General features: G+C 44.5%; 1 protein-coding gene across 2 annotated transcripts in view; it reads left to right on the top strand.

The window, feature by feature from the left end:
* The window catches only part of NTNG2 (netrin G2), a 69351-nt gene extending 48556 nt beyond the window's left edge, over positions 1-20795 (top strand). For both annotated transcript variants that reach the window (XM_030206456.1, XM_030206455.1), the window contains 3 exons: positions 13985-14152; positions 15674-15808; positions 20026-20795. In XM_030206456.1, the coding sequence (XP_030062316.1) occupies positions 13985-14152; positions 15674-15808; positions 20026-20255 (533 nt within the window). In that variant the 3' untranslated portion in view covers positions 20256-20795. The remainder of the gene's footprint in view (positions 1-13984; positions 14153-15673; positions 15809-20025) is intronic.
* Positions 20796-22352: the final 1557 nt, after the last annotated feature.

Here is a 22352-nt window from a genome sequence, read left to right as displayed (position 1 = left end):
ATAGGGCACTGGCCCTTTAAAACATGCTAAGCATGTTTGAAATAGAGGGAAATCTATGTTACAGAAAGGCAAACAGAGCCACTGATTCCTCTTGTGTACACGTCCTTGGGGGACAGAATTAGAAATACAAATCGTAATAACAAAGCAGGAACCCATGGCCCCTGATAACATGAAGAGCTCTGCTTAAGGGTGTTTATAGACTTTAACTTTTTTGCACAGGTTTTAAATTTGCTTTATATTCTGATTCACTTTCTTTCCTTTGTCCTGTTGGAACCAGCCTACCAAGCTCAGTCTGCAAAGGAGGGGGATAAAAGAGGTATAATTTAGAGAGAGTTTTCTAGTGCTGGGCAGACTTATACGGTCTGTGCCCTGAAGAGTACAGGTACAAATTAAAGTAGGGTATACACAAAAAGCAGCAAATATGAGTTATCTTGTTGGGCAGACTGGATGGACCGTGCAGGTCTTTTTCTGCCGTCATCTACTATGTCAGAGTCTGTTTAGCGCTGTGCTTACAGAAAAGCAATTTCTGTTACAACGTTAGCCAAGACTTTCCAGCTAACTGTGGTAATTCTCAGGTTTGTAGGGCAGTATCCCATGCAGTTAACCACTAGTGCACCAGTGGCGTAGCCACAGGTGGGCCTGGGTGGGCTGGGGCCCATCCACTTAGGGCTCAGGCCCACCCAACAGTAGCACATGTTTAGTGGTAGCTGTGGGATCCCAAGCTTGGTCAGCTGAAGACTTCCTCCAGCTGGTTATGAAAACGCTACTCTCCATGATACCGGCACCTGCACATACTCAGTTTTCAGTGCATGCCTGCTGCAGACTGCCAAGGTGAAAAGAAGCGTTTTCCCACCAGCTGAGATATTTTTTGGGTGGTGGTTGGTGGGGGGTGGGAAGGGGGAGAACAATTGGTGCCCACCCACTTCTTCCCTAGGCCCACCCAAAATCTGTTGTCTGGCTACGCCCCTGTAGTGCACTGAGCAAGTGCAGAGGAAAGGCAAGCAAAGCACAGGTGGTGTGAAAGAAGAGGCACAGAAAATCATTTTTTACATACTGTTGAAAGGTGAGGAAGGGCAGCATCCTACCCTGAGAGCTGTCCTAGTGCTGATGAAACTTCAGCCACCTTGTCTCTGTGCCTCTCCTCAATACACTAAAGCTACATACTTCATCTTGGGTTTGCATTGTTTCACACAGATCCATGAACTTGTAGACCAGTGTTTCCCAAGTCAGGTTTTCAGGATATCCACAATGAATATGCATGAACTTGATTTGCGCACATTGCCTCCATTAGATGCTAATCTCTTTCATGCATATTCATTGTGGCTATCCTGAAAACCTGTCTGGCAAGGGGATACTCCAGAACCGGACTTGGGAAACACTGCTATAGACCCTTCACCCTCGAATACCAGAAATGTACAAAAACTCAACCATGATATGGGTCAAGCTGTAAGAATTTGGATTCAGTCAGAACTAGAAATGGTAGACCCTGGATTTGTGGTCTACTCTCTCACACACAAAGGAGGGCCGGGCTCTAGCCCATGCCTGCTACACCTAGGATCTCTGGAGGACTCTAACTGCTCCTGCCAGACCAATTGTTGACCTGCTTGTCCTGTACCATTGCTGTTGCTGCCAGAAGACATCAGCTCTCCAGTCACATATCTGCAGTTGGGCACATCCCTGACCAGAAAATCTAGTGAGCAAAGAGAAGATAGGAATGTCTTTAGCAGGACAAGTCTTACCTGCATGTTATACCGTTGTCCTTGAAAGAATCTGTAGTAACCGTGGAATGTTCTTGTTTCCAGATATAGCAAAATCAAGGGTTACTAGACCTGTGACTCAGATAAGAGTACTCCATGTAATTACTTGCATTAGTTACTGAACTTTGGTGCCTTCAGGGCCGCTGAGGGGGGGGGGCAGGGGGGATAAAATTCACCAGGCCTGAGCCTCCAAGGGAGGGCCTGGTGCCGGGGTCTCTCTCTCTCTTCTGCTCCTGACAGGACCCAGGTGATCGTGTCCCGACAGGACCAGGAGGGAGAAAACTCCGGCGCCGGGCCCCCCTTGGAGGCTGGAGAGAACCTGGAGAAGCAGACACAGCAGTCTGCTCTTCTTCACAGTCTGCCGCAGGGTTGGCCACCTGGCAGAAGGAAGAAGAGCAGCGCTGGAGGACAAACTCTTCTGCTGGTGAGGCCTTGGGATCCCCGTCAGCCAAGGTACTTCACAGTTACAGTGGGCAGGTGGCAGCAGCGATCGGGGAGGGTGGGGCTAGCGATTGGGGGGGGGTGCCGGGGCGGCAACAGCAGTAGTGATTGGGGGGGGGGGATGGCAGCGGCAACAATGACAATCCTGGGGGGGGCCCGGTGGCAGCGATGATCCTGGGGGGGCCCAGAGGTGGCCTTGCCCCGGGCCTGGCTCAGTCTCTCGGTGGCCCTGGGTGCCTTCTATTGTGAATTTACTTGGTGTAGATAGTTTGAGTACTTGTTTTATATTCTGCATATGTACTCTGTGAGGATACGTTGAGTAGATGTCCTGTGCAATCACTGCCTATACTTGGGGTAGATATGCTGTTGCAAATGTTCTAAATACTTTATATTACCGGCTGCTGTGACTTGTTTAAGCTGCTTTTATAGCAAACAAACCCAGCTCCTAAGTGACCACTCGCATCACTTTCTAATCCTGTACTGTTTGAAGCTGTCAGATTACAGCAGCCCTGTCAGTGGTGGAACACAAAGTCCTTGCATGGAAGGACCCTCCCAAAAATATTTGAGGTATGACAGACTAAAGCGTCATCAATACAGACTGCAGAAAGGGCCTGAGATCAAATACTTTGCCACGGCTGGCTTTTAACCATTAGGCAAACTAGGTAGAGAGCAGCAATCAAAATAAAACAGTACTTCCAGACAGCCAAGTGAACTGAAAGAACTATCAGCAAACACACTATAAAACAGTACTTTTAGACAGACGTGTGAACTGAAAGAACTATCAGCACACACACTATAAAACAGTACTTCCAGATAGCCACATTAACGGAAAGAGCCATTAGCATACAGAATAAAACAGTACTTTTAGACAGACGTGTGAACTGAAAGAACCATCAGCACATAATATAAAACAGAATTTTCAGACAGACATGTGAAATGAAAGAACCATCAGCACACACACTATAAAACAGTACTTCCAGATGGCCAGGTTAACGGAAAGAACCATCAGCATACAATATAAAACAGAACTTTCAGACAGCCACATGAACTGAAACCATTAGGCAAACTAGGTAGAGAGCAGCAATCAAAATAAAACAGTACTTCCAGACAGCCAAGTGAACTGAAAGAACTATCAGCAAACACACTATAAAACAGTACTTTTAGACAGACGTGTGAACTGAAAGAACTATCAGCACACACACTATAAAACAGTACTTCCAGATAGCCACATTAACGGAAAGAGCCATTAGCATACAGAATAAAACAGTACTTTTAGACAGACGTGTGAACTGAAAGAACCATCAGCACATAATATAAAACAGAATTTTCAGACAGACATGTGAAATGAAAGAACCATCAGCACACACGCTATAAAACAGTACTTCCAGATAGCCACATTAACGGAAAGAACCATCAGCATGCAATATAAAACAGAACTTTCAGACAGCTACGTTATTAGAAAGAACCATCAGCATACAATATAAAACAGAACTTTCAGACAGCCACATGAACTGAAACAACCATCAGCACACACTATAAAACAGTACTTCCAGATAGCCACATTAATGGAAAGAGCCATTAGCACACACTATAAAACAGTACTTTCAGATGGCCAGGTTAACGGAAAGAACCATCAGCATACAATATAAAACAGAACTTTCAGACAGCCACATGAACTGAAACAACCATCAGCACACACGCTATAAAACAGTACTTCCAGATAGCCACATTAACGGAAAGAACCATCAGCATGCAATATAAAACAGAACTTTCAGACAGCTACGTTAATAGAAATAACCATCAGCACACACTATAAAACAGTACTTCCAGATAGCCACATTAACGGAAAGAACCATCAGCATGCAATATAAAACAGAACTTTCAGACAGCCACATGAACTGAAACAACCATCAGCACACACTATAAAACAGTACTTCCAGATGGCCAGGTTAACGGAAAGAACCATCAGCATACAATATAAAACAGAACTTTCAGACAGCCACATGAACTGAAACAACCATCAGCACACACGCTATAAAACAGTACTTCCAGATAGCCACATTAACGGAAAGAACCATCAGCATGCAATATAAAACAGAACTTTCAGACAGCTACGTTAATAGAAAGAACCATCAGCATACAATATAAAACAGAACTTTCAGACAGCCACATGAACTGAAACAACCATCAGCACACACTATAAAACAGTACTTCCAGATAGCCGTGTTAATGGAAAGAACCATCAGCCAGGGCCGCCAAGAGACTGGGCCGGGCCCGCCCCCGAGGTCGTCGTCCCCGCAGTCCCCACCCGCCTCCCTCCGTCCGCCACCGGGCCAGGCCCTCTGTATTGAAATCATCACAGCGCCTCACCTGAAAGCGCAGCAGTGGCAGATCGGATTCGCCTCCCTTCGGGCCTTCCCTCCCTCTGTCCCGCCCTTGCAGAAGTTACATCAGACGAGCACGGGAGACAGGGAGGGAAGGCCCGAAGGGAGACGAATCCGATCTGCCGCTGCTGCGCTTTCAGGTGAGGCACTGTGGAACTGCAGCCTATACCTCTATGTGGGTACACTTGCTCTTGGATAGGCAGTAAGGGTTTGCCAAAAGTGATTATTTATCTACAGGGATTTCAATGGAATTGGTACGTTCTGTGACACAGAGGTGGTCACATTGCTGCTTTTAATGGATCTTGAGAGCTAATGTGATGACAAGGATGATATGGTTCAAGGTCTTACCAGCAACTTACATAAGTCATCAAAGCTGGATCCGATCTCATGACAGGAGTTTGCAGATAATACTGCAAAATAAATTTCTATCATGAATACTAATTTTCCTCCTGTCGATGATCTTACATTACTGTCTGTGACTTAACCTTTGTAGACTGAATTTGAATCGGTAGCTACTAAACAAGTTAAGACTGTGATCTCTTCTTTACATAACACATTTAGTCTCCTTGATCGTTGCCTTGTAGCCATTTTTAAATTGCTTGTATCTGGATTTTTCCGCTATGCACACTCTCATTCATGCATTCATCATCTCACACCTAGGTTATTGTAATTTGGTTTATGCTAGTATCTCTCATACTCAACTGCACCTTCAGACCCTGAATAACTCAGCAGCCTATTTACAACTGAAAGCTAGGAAGCTTTGACCATGTTACCCCTCTTTTTCTACTGCTTCACTGGCTACCCTTTCCTTTTTGGTCCTGTTTCAAAGTTCTGGTTATTATTCATAAAGTACTCCATTCTGGTTCCCCCTCTTATCTCTCATCTGTTGTAATTCACTATACCCCAACTCATTCTCTTCACTCTCTTGACGCCCATCACCTAGTTCTTCCTTCTCACAGACTTGCCCACTACGAAACCATGTGGACCTCCACTTTCTACTTCTTATCACTGAGTCTTTGGAATGACTTACCCCCTTCTCTCAAATTGGAACTTTCCTTCCTCAAATTTAGAACTTTACCTAAGAGACATTTTTTAAATTTAGCTTTTAATTTACCCTCTGGCAACACAGAGCCTGGTGGCTGGATTTTAGTCTGTTCTTGTATGTATATGTGTATATGACTGATTTCTATGTATGATTGATTTCTTTCCTATCATTATAATGTATTTCCTTTCTTTTGTTGCATTTTCTTTTTTTATCCTGTTAACCACTTTGACTTTGCTTTTGTAAAGGCAGTATTTCAAATGAAAATAAATATAAACAATAAGTTGTTTTCTGAGGGGAGTGGTTCCTAATACTCTGAGTGTTCGTTCTGTGATTAGAAATTCTAAGTTATGTTGACATTTTTAGCTAAAGAGATTAGTTTGAAGTTGTAGGATTTGCCGATATGCCCAACTTATTTGACCCATTTTAATCTGGTTTCCAAGTGCACCGTAGAACAAAGACTTTGCTCCTTTCTTGTTCTGACTATTTTCATCAGGGATTTGAAACACAACTTCAGAAACCAGAATTGGCAAATAGTGTTTCTGCAGAAACTGGGTCATTCAACAGCTTTGCATAATCCCCAAATCAGCTTCACAACACAAGGTTGCAAAGAGCAACCCATCTGCCTTGGAGAAGTGAGGGAACCTGAGTGGATTTATGGTTAGTAAGCATAGAATTTCAGGACAGTCACGGAAGCATTGTGCAGATGATACCGAGGAGAAGATTTCCTCATCATTCGTAATTTCAATGCATTGGAGTTGGAAATGTTTAGGAAGACACTCTTGAGAAAGAATCTTGTACACAGGAAGATGTGATGAGTCTGCCGGGCTGTGGCAGGGTGGGTTGTATATACAGCCAGTGTCTGTGTCCCACCACCTCATTTTAGCTCCTGGTCACAGGACAGGAACATGAGCCCATCATCCAGTTAGCCCAGCAGAAGCTGACTTTAGTCACACAAGCCCTGAGAAGTTGTCGGTGTGTCCTTCCTGATCCCATGGTTTGGAGGTGGGGAGAGGAATTCCTTTTGGCTCTTTTCTTTCACATATTAGCATAAGGGTGACTGGAGAGAGGCTTTTTGTTGGTGTTTGTGGAGCAAGGAGCTGAAAGAAGATCAGGGCCCAGGACTCAGCCCAGATCTGGGAGTGTCTCACTGAACTGGTCAAATATACAGAAATGGATCTATCTGTGAACAGGGACAAGGAGCACAAATGGATTTAAAAGAAGATAGGAAAAGTTCATAAACTACTTATTAGCCAAGTAGACTTGAAAGAACCATTGCTCATCCCTGGAAATGAACTCTGGGTTCGTATGACCTGAACTGGCCTTTTTTGGGGACAGTATGCTGGACACATCTGACCCAACATGGGGGTGGGGGGTCTGGTGCAAAACAGTTCAATTGTGGGACTTCAATGCTCTTAATCTTTAGGGTGTGGTGACTTGGGTCCCCTCATACAGAAAGGTTGGTGAGGTGCTGAGACAGAATAGTTGAGATAGTTGGGCAAGAGCTGAGATCTTTCTTGCAATGATCGGTGGTGGTATTAATGGTAGCTGAGGTCAGACTGACTTTCATCAGACACTACTCCCAGGTTGTTACAAAGAGAGGAAAGCTACTTGAGATTTAGGAAGCTTGTGAAAGCTAGACTTTTTGAAAGAGTGTTTAAGTAGTATTGCCTGTAATTGGGGTGGCGCGGAAAGTGGGATGGGTGTAAAGAGGTGGCTCGTATATTTGTTATGTTTGCACTTTGCCTTAAAGTCTATGACATTAGATAAGTAATTAGGTTTTGTAAAATAAACTTGAACTTTTTTGGACTAACATTTTCCTAACTTTCAAACCAGAACAGGTCTAGGGCAGGGATCCTGGGTACAGCAGAATAGATCTGACTTAAGGAAGCATCTGAAAGTAAAAAAATGGATTATGTTAGTCCAACAGAAAGTTACCACTTTATGCAGGCTTTATTTTCGTTTTTGTTAACTTGAATTCTTGAGGATGCAGCTAACTCAGTTCATGTGCACATAGAGAAGCATGTGCACACATACATGTAATTCAGTTAATGTAAGTGTGCAGGTTGGGTGCTGTGGAGCAAGAGAACTGAATGAATACTGCATGGGCTGTGATCACCCTCCTTTGAGTGCACATGAGTCTCATGCAGATGGTAAGAGGAAAGAGTGAGATCTGAGCACATCTGACATTCTCTCTTATCACAGCTGATCAAACCAGACAAACAGACAGGGCTTGGCCTCTGTTGTCATGGAAATAGCAGTTTACCAGCATCCCCTCAGGCTAATGCCACCTGCCCATTGGGTAGACTGCACACCTGTTAAGAGACTGCTAGCAGCCAGAGAATAGCTTTTCCTGTGAGAAGAGTGGATGTCACATAGGATGCATACAAATTGCCAGTGACCAGTGCTGGCAGAACAAATAATATATCATGTTTTGTACTATATAGGGAAGCAGAGAGGTTACCCCCCTTAACCCCATCTTGAAAGTTTTTCAGCGTTTTTGCTGCTTTTTTCATTCATTTGGGTAAGTTTCTCCAGGGTTATAAAACAATCATATGGCGCCCCCTACTGTTGGCAAGCCTGCATGAACAGGTACCATTTCCAGTTTCCAGCTCTGGATGAATTTGTGTGGCAGATAGTGTTCAGACTGCAATGGGATGGATATACAGGGAATTGTGTGCATTCCATGACTGTATTTGTATATGTAAATGTAAAAGCCATGAGTGTGTGCATAGAAACATAGAATATGATGGCAGATAAAGACAGAAAGACCTATCCAGGGAGTCCAACATCATCTCTGGGGTGATGTCATAGCTAGGTGTTTCTGTAAATCAGTGTGCCATGTATGGAATCACACTATATATGTGTTTACAATCAGTGTGTCATCATCATGTTTTTGTAATTTATGCTTGTGTGTGGCTTTAATCAGTGTATATTTAGTGCAGTGCATCCATGTGTAATCACTGCTAGTATGTTTGTTATCAGTGGTGTGTGTGGAATGCTCCACTCTGAGTGGGTGATATATCATGGTGCCAGCAGTAGGCGTGAGGTCTCATGCTTCTCTGTTAGGCTCCCACACTGGTCCTGTACTATCCATTTAGCTGAAGAATGTCTCTGTCACAACAAGAGAAACTGTTTTCATTGTTTCAAGTACCATCAAAGATTTCCAGAGCACCTAATTCCATCCCAGAAAGCTTAGCAAAACTTTGTAAAGTAAGAACAGGAAACACTCCCATCCCCCAGTACAGTATAGATGAATAGGGGGAAAGGAGGCCTGATCATACTGTACAAAATCAGGAAATGCAAAATAATAGTTGAAACAACAGGGAGGAGGATGGTTTAGATGCTGTGTGAAGGGTTCTTTGGTGGTTCCCGAGGCCATATTCCTCTTCCAAGTCATGCAAATCCAGTCTGTTTTTTTCTAGCAAAAAAGGTGCCGGTACTCAAATGCCAGGCCACCCTTCAGGGGTGGGGTGATCACTGAGGGACCCACCCACAATAGCCAGGCCCCCTGCAACCAGTCATAGAATCAATGACAAGGCAGAATTGGTGTGTAGAGCCTGAGTTCTTTCATTATAACTTGGGGACCATGGGTTAATTTTAGCAGACAATGGAAAAGGTGCCGGTACGCAGTACCCCCAAGTACCCCCTCAAAAAAAGCCCTGTGCAAATCTGATAGCAGCCAGATGTGCTCTGTGAGGATGTAACACTGGTGAGCAGAGGGGGTCTAGTGACTGATACTAGAGTAGATGAATGGGAGAGTTTCAGCTTCAGAAGTGCAATATGGGAGAGCTTTACTTCAGTGTGCCTCATTGATACTTCTGCCTAAGCTGTCTCTTCAGAGCAATATTACTATCCTCAGAGAGTTGAGGAAGCACAAGCAGCTGTAGCTTTCCACACAGCAGAACTTGCTGGATGCAGCCAGAAATTTGAAGGTTGAGTGACCTGCCCTGGAGGAGGTCAGGTGCTGGGCCTCTCTGGACTACTGCAAATGCACACTCACAGAATGTGACATAGTGCCTTTGGACATTGGCACAGCACACTCTGAGAGCACTGTCATCCCTGCTCTAGCATATTCCATCATCTTGTGATGCTATGTGACAGTGTCTTTTTGGAGAGGACGTAGCCCAGTGCTTAGAACAGCGGTTCCCAAACCTGCCATGGGGGAACCCCAGCTAGTCAGGATATCTGCAATGAATATTCATGAGATCGATTTAGATGCACTGCTTCAACTGCATGCAAATTTCTCTCATGCGTATTCAGTGTGGATAGCCAGAAACCCTGACTGGATGGAGGTCCCCCAGGATAGGTTTGGGAATCACTGGCTTAGAGCAATGGAGCTCAGAACAGTGAAGTCAGTGTTCAATTTTGCTTCTCCACTGACAATTCTTGTGACCTGGGGCAAGTCACTTAATCTGCCTTTGTCTTAGGTACCCACTTAGACTGTATTCTTTAGAGTAGGCACTACATACATTGAGTAGTAGAACAAAAAAGATAAGTATTATTAGAGCATAGGCGCCGACTCCGTGGGTGCTGTGGGTGCTCGAGCACCCCCAATATTTCACCCAGCGGAAGCTCATTCCCTCCCTCCCTCCTCCCTTCGAGTTCCAGGCCCCCTCCCTCTGAATTTTAAAAGTCATCTATCTTACCTCATCGGGGTTACGGCGGCAGCAGCAGTAAAAAGCGTGCAGGCTCGCTTAGTTCAGTTTTCCCTCTCTCAGCTCTGGTCCCGCCCTTGCGGACACAGGAAATGAGGGGCGGGACGAGAGCTGAGAGAGAGAGAGAATGGAAAACTGAACTAATCGAGCCTGCACGCTTTTTACTGCTGCTGCCGCCGTAACCCTGACGAGGTAAGATAGATGACTTTTAAAATTCGGAGGGAGGGGGCCTGGAAGGGAGGGAGGGAGGAAGGAAGGAAGGGAGGGAGGGACGACGACCCTGGAACTGGGAGGGAGAGATAGAGGGAGGGGGACCCTAGAACTGGGAGGGAGGGGCCCTGGAACTCAGAGGGAGAGAGGGAATACGGACCCTGGAACTCGGAGGGAGGATGGACCCTGGAACTCGGAGGGAGGGCCCTGGAACTGGGAGGGAGGAAGGGAAGGGGGCCCTGGAACTCGGAGGGAGTACGGACCCTGGAACTCGGAGGGAGGGCCCTGGAACTGGGAGGGGGGACCCTGGAACTCGGAGGGAGGAAGGGAGGGGGGCCCTGGAACTCGGAGGGAGGGACCCTGGAACTCGGAGGGAGGGGGAGGGAAAGGAGAGAGAGAGGGGAGGGAGGGGGGCCTGGAACTCAAAGGGAGGGACTGGAACTGGGAGGGAGGGGGGTCTGGAACTCGGAGGGAGGTGGAGGGGGACAAGGGAGGGGAGACGAGGGAGAGGGAGGGGGGAATGCACCTCCTGTAAAAAAAAAATTTCAGCACCCCCAATCATTTTGAAAAGTTGACTCTTATGTATTAGAGTCTTACACCTTGTTCATTGCCATGCATCTGCTGTCTGTGTAACTTAGCTTTAGCCATGCAGCTTTGAAATCTGCCATCCAAATTCTAGTCCTATCACTGTGAGACCAGCAGGTCACAGAGGGCCCCTTTTACTAAGCTGTGTAGGCACCTAAACATGCCCAACATGTGCCAAATTGGAGTTACCGACCAGTTACCACGTGGCCCTTGCGGTAATTTCAATTTTGGCGCGCATCTGCTATGCGCGTCTGAAAAATATTTTTTATTTTCTGGCGCACATAGTGGATGCACGCCAAGAGGCATCTGATGCATGTAGGTCATTACTGCCTAAATTCTTTACTGGTAGGTCTATGGCTAGTGGTAAGGTCTCAGACCCAAAATGGATGCGCGACAATTTTTATTTTGCCGCACATCCACTTTCGGCAAAAAGAGGAATTTTCTGCAGGCGCACTGAACAATGGATCTGTGTGCACCCAAAACCTGCGCCTACACTACCGCAAGCCATTTTTCAGCATGCCTTTGTAAAAGGACCCCTTAACTTGCTTGTTCTCAAACCTGTCCTGGGGTAGTACCAGTCAGTCAGCTTTATCTCTAATGAATATGCATTACAGCAACTACTGAGTATCCTGATTTCAATCTAGTTACAAGCTAGACATATATCAATTCTTAGTAACCTCCATTTTATTTCATATGAAATTTTCTTTATTATCACAACTTCTCAAATACCTTTAAAAATATTTTTGATAAATCCCCTTTATCCTCACTAACAACACTCTCATACACCATTCACACCACAAACTTTAAAACATTGTTATCTGTTTTTAGCTATTAAACTCCTTCAATCCCTATAACACCCTTTTACATAACATTACATTGCTGATCATTCCCTACACAAACATTGATCTTAGAGTCTCTGGTGTCACGTTGTTATAAAATGTTCTCTTTTCTTCTTTTTAACTAGATCTTCCTTGTTCAGCAACATATAGGAAGAAAACATCTATAAAATAGTTATTTTCTTGAGCTGAACTTGCATCTGCCTTTAACAGTATACAATGCCTTCATGTAGAACTGGTCTTTCACCACAGTGCAATAAAGATCATTTCCTTATCATAAGAAAATTATCTTTATTGCACTGTTGTCAAATATGAGAGTGTTGTTAGAAACCCACCCCCTTTTACACCCCACCCCTTTCACACCCCCCCCCCCCCATCACACACCCCTAAGGGTGTCTTATCCTCCCCTCCTCTTACTTTAATGTTCTGCCCTGGTGGTCTAGTGACCTCTTCGGGGCAGGAAAGAGCCCCCTCTTTCCTGCCCGGAGTGCCTGCATACTGTTTCTTGCTGACTCCGGTCCCGGCGCCGATTCAAAATGGCCACCTAGAGTTGAAGCGGCCTCGTGAAACTTCTCTCGGTGGCCATTTTGAATCAGCGCTGGGACCGTCGGCAAGGAACAGTATGCAGGCACTCTGGGCAGGAAAGAGGAGGCTCTTTCCTGCCCTGAAGAGGTCACTAGACCACCAGGGCAGTATAGTAAGGTAAAGGGAGTGGGGGATAGGACACCACTATGCCCACCAGTCTGCCTGTTTGTCTGGAAATCCGGACAAACTGGCAGGCTGGCAAAACCCGCCTGGTTGCCCGGCCATGTCCTCAAAAAGAGAACGTGTCCGGTTAAAACCGGACATATGGTAACCTTAATCCCATCAGATTTTCAGGATACCCACAATGAATGTGCATGAGACAGATGTTAGAGCACCGGTCTTGCAATCCAGAGGTGGCTGGTTCAAATCCCACTGCTGCTCCTTGTGATCTTGGGCAAGTCACTTAACCCTCCATTGCCTCAGGTACAAACTTAGATTGTGAGCCCTCCTGGGACAGAGAAATATCCAGAGTACCTGAATGTAACTCACCTTGAGCTACTACTGAAAAAGGTGTGAGCAAAATCTAAATAAATAAATAATACTAAGGAGACAGTGCATGCAAATCTATCTTATGCATATTCATTGTGGGTATCCTGAAAACCTGATGGGACTAGGTGTGCCTCAAGGACTGGGTTGAGAAGAATTGCTCTACCAAGTCCTCAGGACACATCTAGCCTGTCAGGTTTTCTGGATATCCACAATATACATGACATAGATTTGCATACAGTGTAGGAAATGCATGCAAATTTATCTCATGCATATTCATGGATAGATGTGTCTCAAAGACTGGGTTGAGAAACCCTACTCTATAGCAGGGGTTCTCAACCCAGTCCTCGGGACCAGCTCAGGCAGTCAGGTTTTCAGGATGTCCACAGTGAATATGCATGAGATAAAATTGCTTACAAAAGAGGAAGAGAATGAAAATGTATCTCATGCATATTCATTTTGGATATCTTGAAAACTAGATTGGCCTGGTATGTTCTGAGGACTGGGTTGAGAATCCCTGCTCTACATTTTATATGTTTTTTTTTTGGGGGGGGGGGGGGGGGGGGGGGGTTGGGGATGTCCACCAGTTGCCTGCAGCTCTGATAGGCTTCAAGGACAGTTAGAACTAGCCCCTGTTGGAGTAATGTTTTTTTCCCAGCTACAGTAGTGATGGGCCTCAGCTAGGAGCCACAGACCACAGTTTCCTCTAGAGCCCTTACCATTTCTTCACTTGCTGTCCACACTTAACAATGGTTATAAAATGCTTGGCCATATTAATAATGTAATAGTTAGTGTATCTGTACTCTCTAAGATACAATAATGGTGTGGTTTCATACAAGGGCTTCTTCCCAACGTTCATACATTTCTTCTGTTTTCAATGGTTTCTGCAGCTCTTCTGCCTGGATCTGTAAGAAGCAGGCAGGCTGCATACAGTGTGCTCTTCAAGCACCATCCTCTTGCACTCCTTGCCTGACCTTGCTGTCCTTCTCTCCCCCATTAGATTGCGAGTGCTATGGTCATTCCAACCGCTGCAGTTACATTGATTTCCTGAATGTGGTGACCTGTGTGAGCTGCAAACACAACACTCGAGGCCAGCATTGCCAGCACTGCCGGCTCGGTTATTATCGCAATACATCAGCAGAGCTGGATGATGAGAATGTCTGCATCGGTAAGGGGCTGTGTTTCAAGACCCTAATGGGCACCTGGATAGAGAACAGAGGAGGGTTCTGGGTAATAGGTGCGCTGCGAAATGCATGGGTATTTAGGATGTTTAGGTAGACAGTAGATCAAGCCCAAAACTTGAGTCCTGTCCTGAAACTATGATGAATTCCTTCTAGACTAGTAGAATGATATATTTATTCTTTATCTCTGTCCCCTTTATGACATACTCCAAGTTTGGCTCATCTTTGGTTGCTGCCTAAGTTTGTACAGTTATTCCCAGTTTACTGTCACTTAATATTCCCAGACATTTTCACAAGTAAGGGGTAAATTGTACTGTTTCAATGCATTTTATCCCTTTCCACCTTCAGTCTTGGGAATGATGACCAAGTAATTTAGCAACAAGATGTGACTCTAAGCTCATGAACAACAAGCTAGTCCATCTGTCATATGAAAAGGGTGATTGCATGGCTTGGGTAGTTAGGAAACCCTGAGAGATAGTTGCACCCGGGGCCAGTTAGGTGATGGCAACCAAGGCAATTCCCCTTGGCAACCATACCAGAGGGGGCCATCCCAAGCCTACTTCAAGCAAAGGAAGCATGGCCTGAAGAGGGTCCTTGGGGCCTTTCTAGTCTCTGTTCTGTCTCTGCTGGTCCTGTCTGCACTTCACATTAGATCACAGACGTAAGAACATAAATGTTGCCATACTGGGACAGATCAAAGGTCTATCAAAGCCCAGTATCCTGTTTCTAACAGTGGCCAATCCAGGTCACAAATACCTGCCAAGATCCCAGAACAGTAAAACAGATTTTATGCTGCTTATCCTAGAAATAAGGAATGGATTTTCCGAAGTCCATCTTAATAATGGTTATGGATTTTTAGGAAATTATCCCAACCTTTTTTAAACCCTGCTAAGCTAACTGCTTTTACCACATTCTCTGGCAATGAATTCCAGTTTAATTACACATTGAGTAAAGAAATATTTTCTCCAGTTTGTTTTATATTTACTAATTAGTAGCTTCATTGCATGCCTCCGAGTCCTAGTATTTTTGGAAATAGTAAACAAGCAATTCATATCTACCCATTCCACTCCATTCAGTATTTTATAGACCTCTATCATATCTCCCCTCAGCTGTCTCTTGTCCAAGCTGAAGAGCCCTAGCCACTTTAGCCTTTCCTCTTAGGTTTATCATCCCACCCCCTTTATAATTTTCATCACCCTTCTCTGTATCTTTTTTAATTCCACTATACCTTCTTTGAAATGTCGTGACCAGAATTGCACAAAGTATTCAAGGTGCACAGTGGCGCGATACAAAAGCATTATTACATTCTCATTTTTTCCCCATTCCGTTCCTAATTCCTACCATTCTATTTGCTTTCTTAGCCTTTGCTGCACACTGAGCAGAGGGTTTTAAAGTATCATCAACATGGACTTTCACTTCTGCAGTTCCCAAGTCCTTGAGAAAAATTTACCTAAAAATGACTCCATGGGTTTTCTACAGGGTACAGCTAACCAATTGTGTTTTTACAGAATGTAATTGCAACCAGCTGGGCTCCAAACATGACCGCTGCAATGAAACTGGTTTCTGCGAGTGCAAACCAGGAGCCACTGGCCCTAAATGTGATGACTGCCTTCCTGGCTACCACTGGAGACAGACATGCACACGTAAGCATTTCATGCTGACTCAGCAGACACAACTGGAAACCTTTTGTAATGTCTATTTTAAAAATGCATAATCTAGATGTTCACTACAGCTTAAATCTGTGAGGATCCTGGAAAGACAAGCCACATTAGGCAGTCAGGATAAGGTGGTAAGGACCAGGTTTGTGTTACTGAGCTATGGCCAAGTCCCTTCTTGGCCGTTTTGCTGAGACCATACAATATAGATGAGGTTAAAGCCCTGCCAGCCTGACCACACTAGGCAAGAATTTATGTTGTGATCACAATAAAAGCAGCCCTAAACCTTCTGCTAAAGGGTGTTCATTTTACATTTCATTTTTAATCTGGATATCATTGAAGAACCAGAGACAAACTGGGGTTTTTAAATAACCCAAATAATGCAGATTAACTGTTTTTGTAGCATAGATGATTGCAGATGTATTTTAAGAACAGGGCTTTTTTTGAGGAGGTACTTGGGGGTACTGAGTACCGGCACCTTTTTCATTGTCTACTAAAATTGACCCATGGTCCCCAAGTTTTAATGAAAGAGCTCAGGCTCTACACACCAATTCTGCCTTGTCATACATTCTGTGACTGGTTGCAGGGGGCCTGGCTATTGTGGGGTGGGTCCCTCAGTGATCACCCCACCCCTGAAGGGTGGCCCAGCATTTGAGTACCGGCATAAATATTTATTGTGGATATTCTGAAAACCATATCTATATATACTTTTGAGGACTGGAGTTTTCCTGTCCACGAGATCCTTTCAGAATGATGGAATTTGAGCTTCATTTGCAAGCTGGACATCAGGAATTCAATCTGGAATGAACAGGCCCTCGCTACTGCTATATAAAATGTTTGAGACTAGAACTAAACCCACCTCTCACGTTATTGCACCACATTTGGATCCTTCACTGATCTAAGCATTGCCCCAACAAAGTGAGAATTATTCTAATAGACCTTCAGAAGCACCATAGATTATATTATATTACACTAGTGGGAAAGGCCCGTTTCTGGCGGTGATGAAACGGGCCCTAGCCGGCACCAGACTCCCTTCCCCGCCCCTTACGCTTGTCTCCCTGGTAGTCTAGAGGTACCTGTTCAGTCGGGGCAGGAAAGAAAGAGCCCCCTCTTTCCTGCCCATAGTGGTGCTGCTTGGTTCCTTGCTGCATCGTGTTGGAGTCCGGCTGTCAGCGTTTAAAAATGGCCGCCGTGAGTTGAAGTCTCGCGATGCAGCTTCAACTCTCGGCGGCCATTTTGATTTGCCGAGAGCCGGACTCAGACACGATGCAGCTGGGCAGCTAGCTGCAGCGCTGCGGGCAAGATAGCGGGGTTTCCTTCGTTCCTGCCCGAGTGAACAGGTACCGCTAGACCACCAGGGATATTGGCGTAAGGGGATGGGAGGTGACAGGGGGTGGGAAGGTGTTGAGGGGAAGAGTGTGTTACCGGGGGCGGGCCGGTACCTTCAAAGGGGCGGGGCGATGTGTTGAAAGGGGCCAGGGTGCTGGTCACGTCGGCGTTTGCGGCTGGGATTTGTTGGAAGGGGAGGAGTAGGGAAACAAGCTGCGCATGTTTCCCTACTGCTCTCTGTTCATTGATTTGCCTTTTTTTCATGTCCCGCCCTCGACGTCATCACGTGTGACGCGAGGGCGGGGCCTGCCGACATGGTGAGTGTTGTGGCTTCACCACCATGAAGTTACGAACCTGTGTGTGAGTGCCTGCAGTGACGTCACTGTCCTCAGAAAGTTGAGGGTGCATTTTATTATAGTAGAAGATTACACATTGGTTTTATACTCCACAATAGCCTATGCAGTTCCATGCAGATTAGAAAAAACAAAGATGAAACATAATTTGGGAATTACAAACAACATCAATTAACTAAGGAAATCAGCCCACATATTTTCTAAATAGAAAAGCTTTTACTTGTTTTCTGAATCTTAAATAATCCCTCAGCGACCGAACTGAGATATGAAGAGAATTCCAAATTGAGGCACCTTTATAAGACGGAGATGAAGACAGCGGTCTAACAAATTTAACTGTGCTCACTGACGTAAACTTTAAAACAACCTGACCCCATGATAATTATCTATTTAGAAAAGAGAAAAACTCAGCCAAACATAGTGGAGTGTCCCCACAAAGGGACTGAAAAATCATAGATCACAATTTAAAGTGAGATCTTGCTATTACAGGTAACCAGTGGAATGTATGAAAGAGAGTGATTGGAGCTATTTTTTCATTATGTCGGGACAAATGCATAAGTTCTGAACCGTTTGAAGCTTTACATAAACTATGTTGCAATAATCTAATTTAGAAAGCAACAATGATTGCGCTATAAGTCTAAAACAAGATCTCAAAATTTCTACCTATAGCCCTTAATTTCTTTAATAGAAAAAAAGAACTTTTAACCACTTTGTTTACCTGATCTACTATCCTAAGCTCAACCCCCAGAATTCATGTGGTAAATTCAAACTTAAACTTGTTATTCCCAATAGCAAAGGCCTCTTTACCCTTTATATTCTTAGGTGGACCTAACCAAAGGAAACTGAAGAAGGAAAGAAAAGGTGTTCCTCGGAGATACCTGGGCAGTGGCACTTCTCGAGCATCAGCCCAGTTTGTGCCCCAGTTTGATTCCTCAGTCAGATCTTCCACTCCCCAGCTCAGACTAGGAATTAATCCATGCTAGCTGAGTTTGTTATCCCTGGAAATTGCACAGGGACTAGGAAAAGTAAAACCCCATCTAATTGTGAATGAAGGTTGATAGGGCCCTAGCTCAACAGATGGCAGTTGTGCTTGAGCTGAAAGCCGAAAGACTAGGAGGGAACTGCAAGCCCCTCCCCTCCCATGTCCGCCAAGCAGGTACATGTTGCAGTTAGCATCATCTGTCAGAGGAAGCCAATCAGCTGAGCACTCCAGAGGGTGCTACATGTCAGGATTAGCCTGCTGGAGCTATACAGCTGCAGAACAGGTGGCAATGATTTTAGATGGAAATTTTGAGTCTGTCTATGGGGTATTTCCATGAACCTGAAGCTAAAATCATTGCACAGGACATAGAAAGCAGCTCTATGGGTGCTTGAGCAGCCCCAGTTTTGAACAAACTCCTTGACTGTGTCCAAGGAGAAGTAATTTCCATTGGGTTTAGCACCCCCAATAATTTTGGAAAGTTGGCTCCTATGTCACAGGATGCTGTATGAATTTATTTATATTTTTACAATATAAATTAAGGTTCACACTCAATGATTGGTTGTATTCATTAACAAACACATAACAACAACCGTTAGAATTACAACAGTTTTTAAATTTTATTTATATGAATCTGATTTTATTATTCTATCTTGTTAACTCATAGTCATAAACTTTTTCCACACACACAAACATTACCATTCTCTCTCATTCACACACACACCATTTCAACAAACAAATAACAAATTGTAATCTAATACAAATGTACTACAACTGGTACTAACTAAGGAGCAAATACATCAAAACAGAGTTATGCAACTGCTGATTAATCACATTTCAACAAGTGAGTCCTTTCCAAGTAGTTAAATCTCGTCCAAGTTGTATACTGGATTCCATTCACAAAAACCTTCAATACGAATGTTGTATATTGAAGTTGGATATCCTTTGACTCATCACTAATAAATGGACGACTTTCTTCAACCCGTGTATAAGGGTCCAGGTTCTGTGGTGTATCGACTACACATGGGGATATAATCTCATGAGGAAGATTTTCAACTAACAACGTTGACTGCAGTACTTATTTTGAGCTTGAGCCCTTATACACGGGTTGAAGAAAGTCGTCCATTTATTAGTGATGAGTCAACTTCAATATACAACATTCGTATTGAAGGTTTTTGTGAATGGAATCCAGTATACAACTTGGACGAGATTTAACTACTTGGAAAGGACTCACTTGTTGAAATGTGATTAATCAGCAGTTGCATAACTCTGTTTTGATGTATTTGCTCCTTAGTTAGTACCAGTTGTAGTACATTTGTATTAGATTACAATTTGTTATTTGTTTGTTGAAATGGTGTGTGTGTGAATGAGAGAGAATGGTAATGTTTGTGTGTGTGGAAAAAGTTTATGACTATGAGTTAACAAGATAGAATAATAAAATCAGATTCATATAAATAAAATTTAAAAACTGTTGTAATTCTAACGGTTGTTGTTATGTGTTTATTTATAGTTTTAAAAACGTGCTAACCTGTCCTTTTCCCTTTCAGGCAATGTGTGTGATGAGGAGTTATTGCTCTGTCAGAATGGCGGGACCTGTCACCAGAATCAGCGCTGTGTGTGCCAGAGCGGCTACTGGGGTGTCCTGTGTGAGAAAACAAAGTGTGATTCCAGGCAGCAGGACTGTGGATCAGCTGCTGCCAGCCCTGCAGAGCACAGCGAGATCGGACTTGTGTGCGGGATACTCATCCTACAACTAGTGCAAGTGCTCAACCTCTAATGCTGCCTAGTCAGCACTCCCTTCCCCAGGACTTCTGTCAAGTGGTCCTTTGTCCTACAGGACTTGGACATCCATCTGCCCAAACTTCAGCCCCAGGAGCAGGTGGAAAAAGGTTTGAGAAAGAGAGACCAAAGATCCGTGGGGAGAACTAGTTCTCAGTTCTGACGATTGCCTTTGTGCGCTCCCCATTTCAGAATAGCTGGGACTAATGGATGGAGAAGAGCCTGGCCTCCCTCCTGCCTTCCCAGGGTAGGGTCCAATCTCCCTCTCTTCTGCCTTTTTGGAGTAGGGCTTTGGCCTCTCTCCTTCCTGTCTTCCCAGAGGACCCCGGCTTCCCAGTCAACCCACCCCTTTGCATTTCCCTTCTCTTTTCCCTCCCGCTGCAAGGCTCCACTGTCTCAACCCCAGCAGCAGTGGCACTGTTTCTACAGCTTGCTCTCTTTCTTTTGGAGGGTGGAGATGGAGGATTCTGGTCCCCATTTATCCTCCAACAGGGCAGATACAGGCTTGTTCAGTTAACACGAGAGAACAAAATGAAACATGTACCAGTGCATTGTACAAACTTTTTTTGTAGAAAATTATTTTTGTTGTAATTAAATATTATAAAACAATCCTAGGGGCCAGTTCAAAATCAGCATTTGTTTGTGGTGTATGATCCTATAGTAAAGCACCACTGAGTTACTGCTGCTCAGTCCAGCTCTCTGCCACGCTTCACCTTCTAAAGGCTGGTGTTTCTACCACCACTAGGAAGCTGCTACTGCTTCTGTAAACTCTTCAGTTACATGTGAGAACTAGAAGACCAGGATAACAGCTTCTGGGCAACGATCTACTGCTAGCCTTAGGACATATTGGTTAAACCCACACAGGTGGAACCAGTTACAGTGGCAGTCCTGGTTCACCAAAGGGTTTATAGATGGTACAATGCAGGATGGGGGGGGGGGGGGGGGGGGTCCTATGACCTAAGACACTTTTTCAAACTGAGTGATCCAGAACCAGATGTCTACCACACAGAGTCCAAGGCACTGCTTCTTTTCTTTTACAGCTTAGCATGGAGCTCTGTATGTTTTCCTAGTTAAGCCCTAGCGCTGGCTATAGAATTGTGCTGCCTGTATGTAATAGAGTGTGACACATATTGGTTTTTTTCCAATTCTTATCCCCTCAGTCTAGCTGCCTCCTGAGAATTTTACAGCCTTCTCATCTCCCATGGACAGGCTGCAGTTGGGCTACTCTGAAAATAATTCTGAAAACGCAGTTAATGGCTTAACTCCATTTCTGTCTAGGGAAAATATGAACAACTGGGAATCTGTTTGCTAGTTACAGTTTTAAAACTTTCAACTCAAGGCGGCTTCCTTTGTGTAGCCCCAAAGGTCACATAGCCCAGAGTCTGAACCCTTAAAAAAAGACACTGGAAAGCAGTAAGTGAAGGAGAGAAAATATATAGACTGTAGTGTGGGGTGATGCTTTTCATACCCCAAACCATGCTATAAAGTGTCACAGCAGTAGATGACACAGTTTTAGGAGGCACATTGGATCCTGGAGAAAGCTTGTCTCATTGAAGGGTCAGTGCACATCAGTATCTCACCCCCCAATGTGTAGATTTCTAGTTATTACATACTTTGAATTTCACCTTTCTAAAGTCACACAAATGGTTTAACAAAAGCAAAAAAACCATGCATATTTTGGAACTGAATTGTAACTGTTGTCTATATCTTGAGACGTGATTGAAAAAAAGCTTATTCAGTCTACACCAGTAGGGATATCTACTCTGTTGCAAATCCATGTCATCTTCAGAGCTTTTCCTTTTATATTTCACACTATTGATCACTAAGATGATGAACCAGATCATTAAGGCACTACACATACCACTCCAGGAGGAAGCACAATGCAGGGGGGGGGGGGGGGGGGGGGGGGGGGGAGAGGGGAGCATTAGGAGTCAATCTTTGAGATTCAGATCTCTCCACCATAACATTGGGATAGCAGGGAGGTTCACTCCTAGCATTTGGAGACATCAAGTCTGTCCTCTGTTGTGGATGGCTCAATCCATTTCTAATCTAGCCCACTATCTTAGGGCACAGCTCTAAGCTGCTGTGTTTGGCT

The sequence above is a fragment of the Microcaecilia unicolor genome, chromosome 6 (assembly GCF_901765095.1).
Source record: "Microcaecilia unicolor chromosome 6, aMicUni1.1, whole genome shotgun sequence".
In the NCBI taxonomy this organism is placed as follows: Eukaryota; Metazoa; Chordata; class Amphibia; order Gymnophiona; family Siphonopidae; genus Microcaecilia; species Microcaecilia unicolor.
Note: the sequence above shows the minus strand (reverse complement) of the source record. Positions and strands in the feature narration are given on the sequence as shown.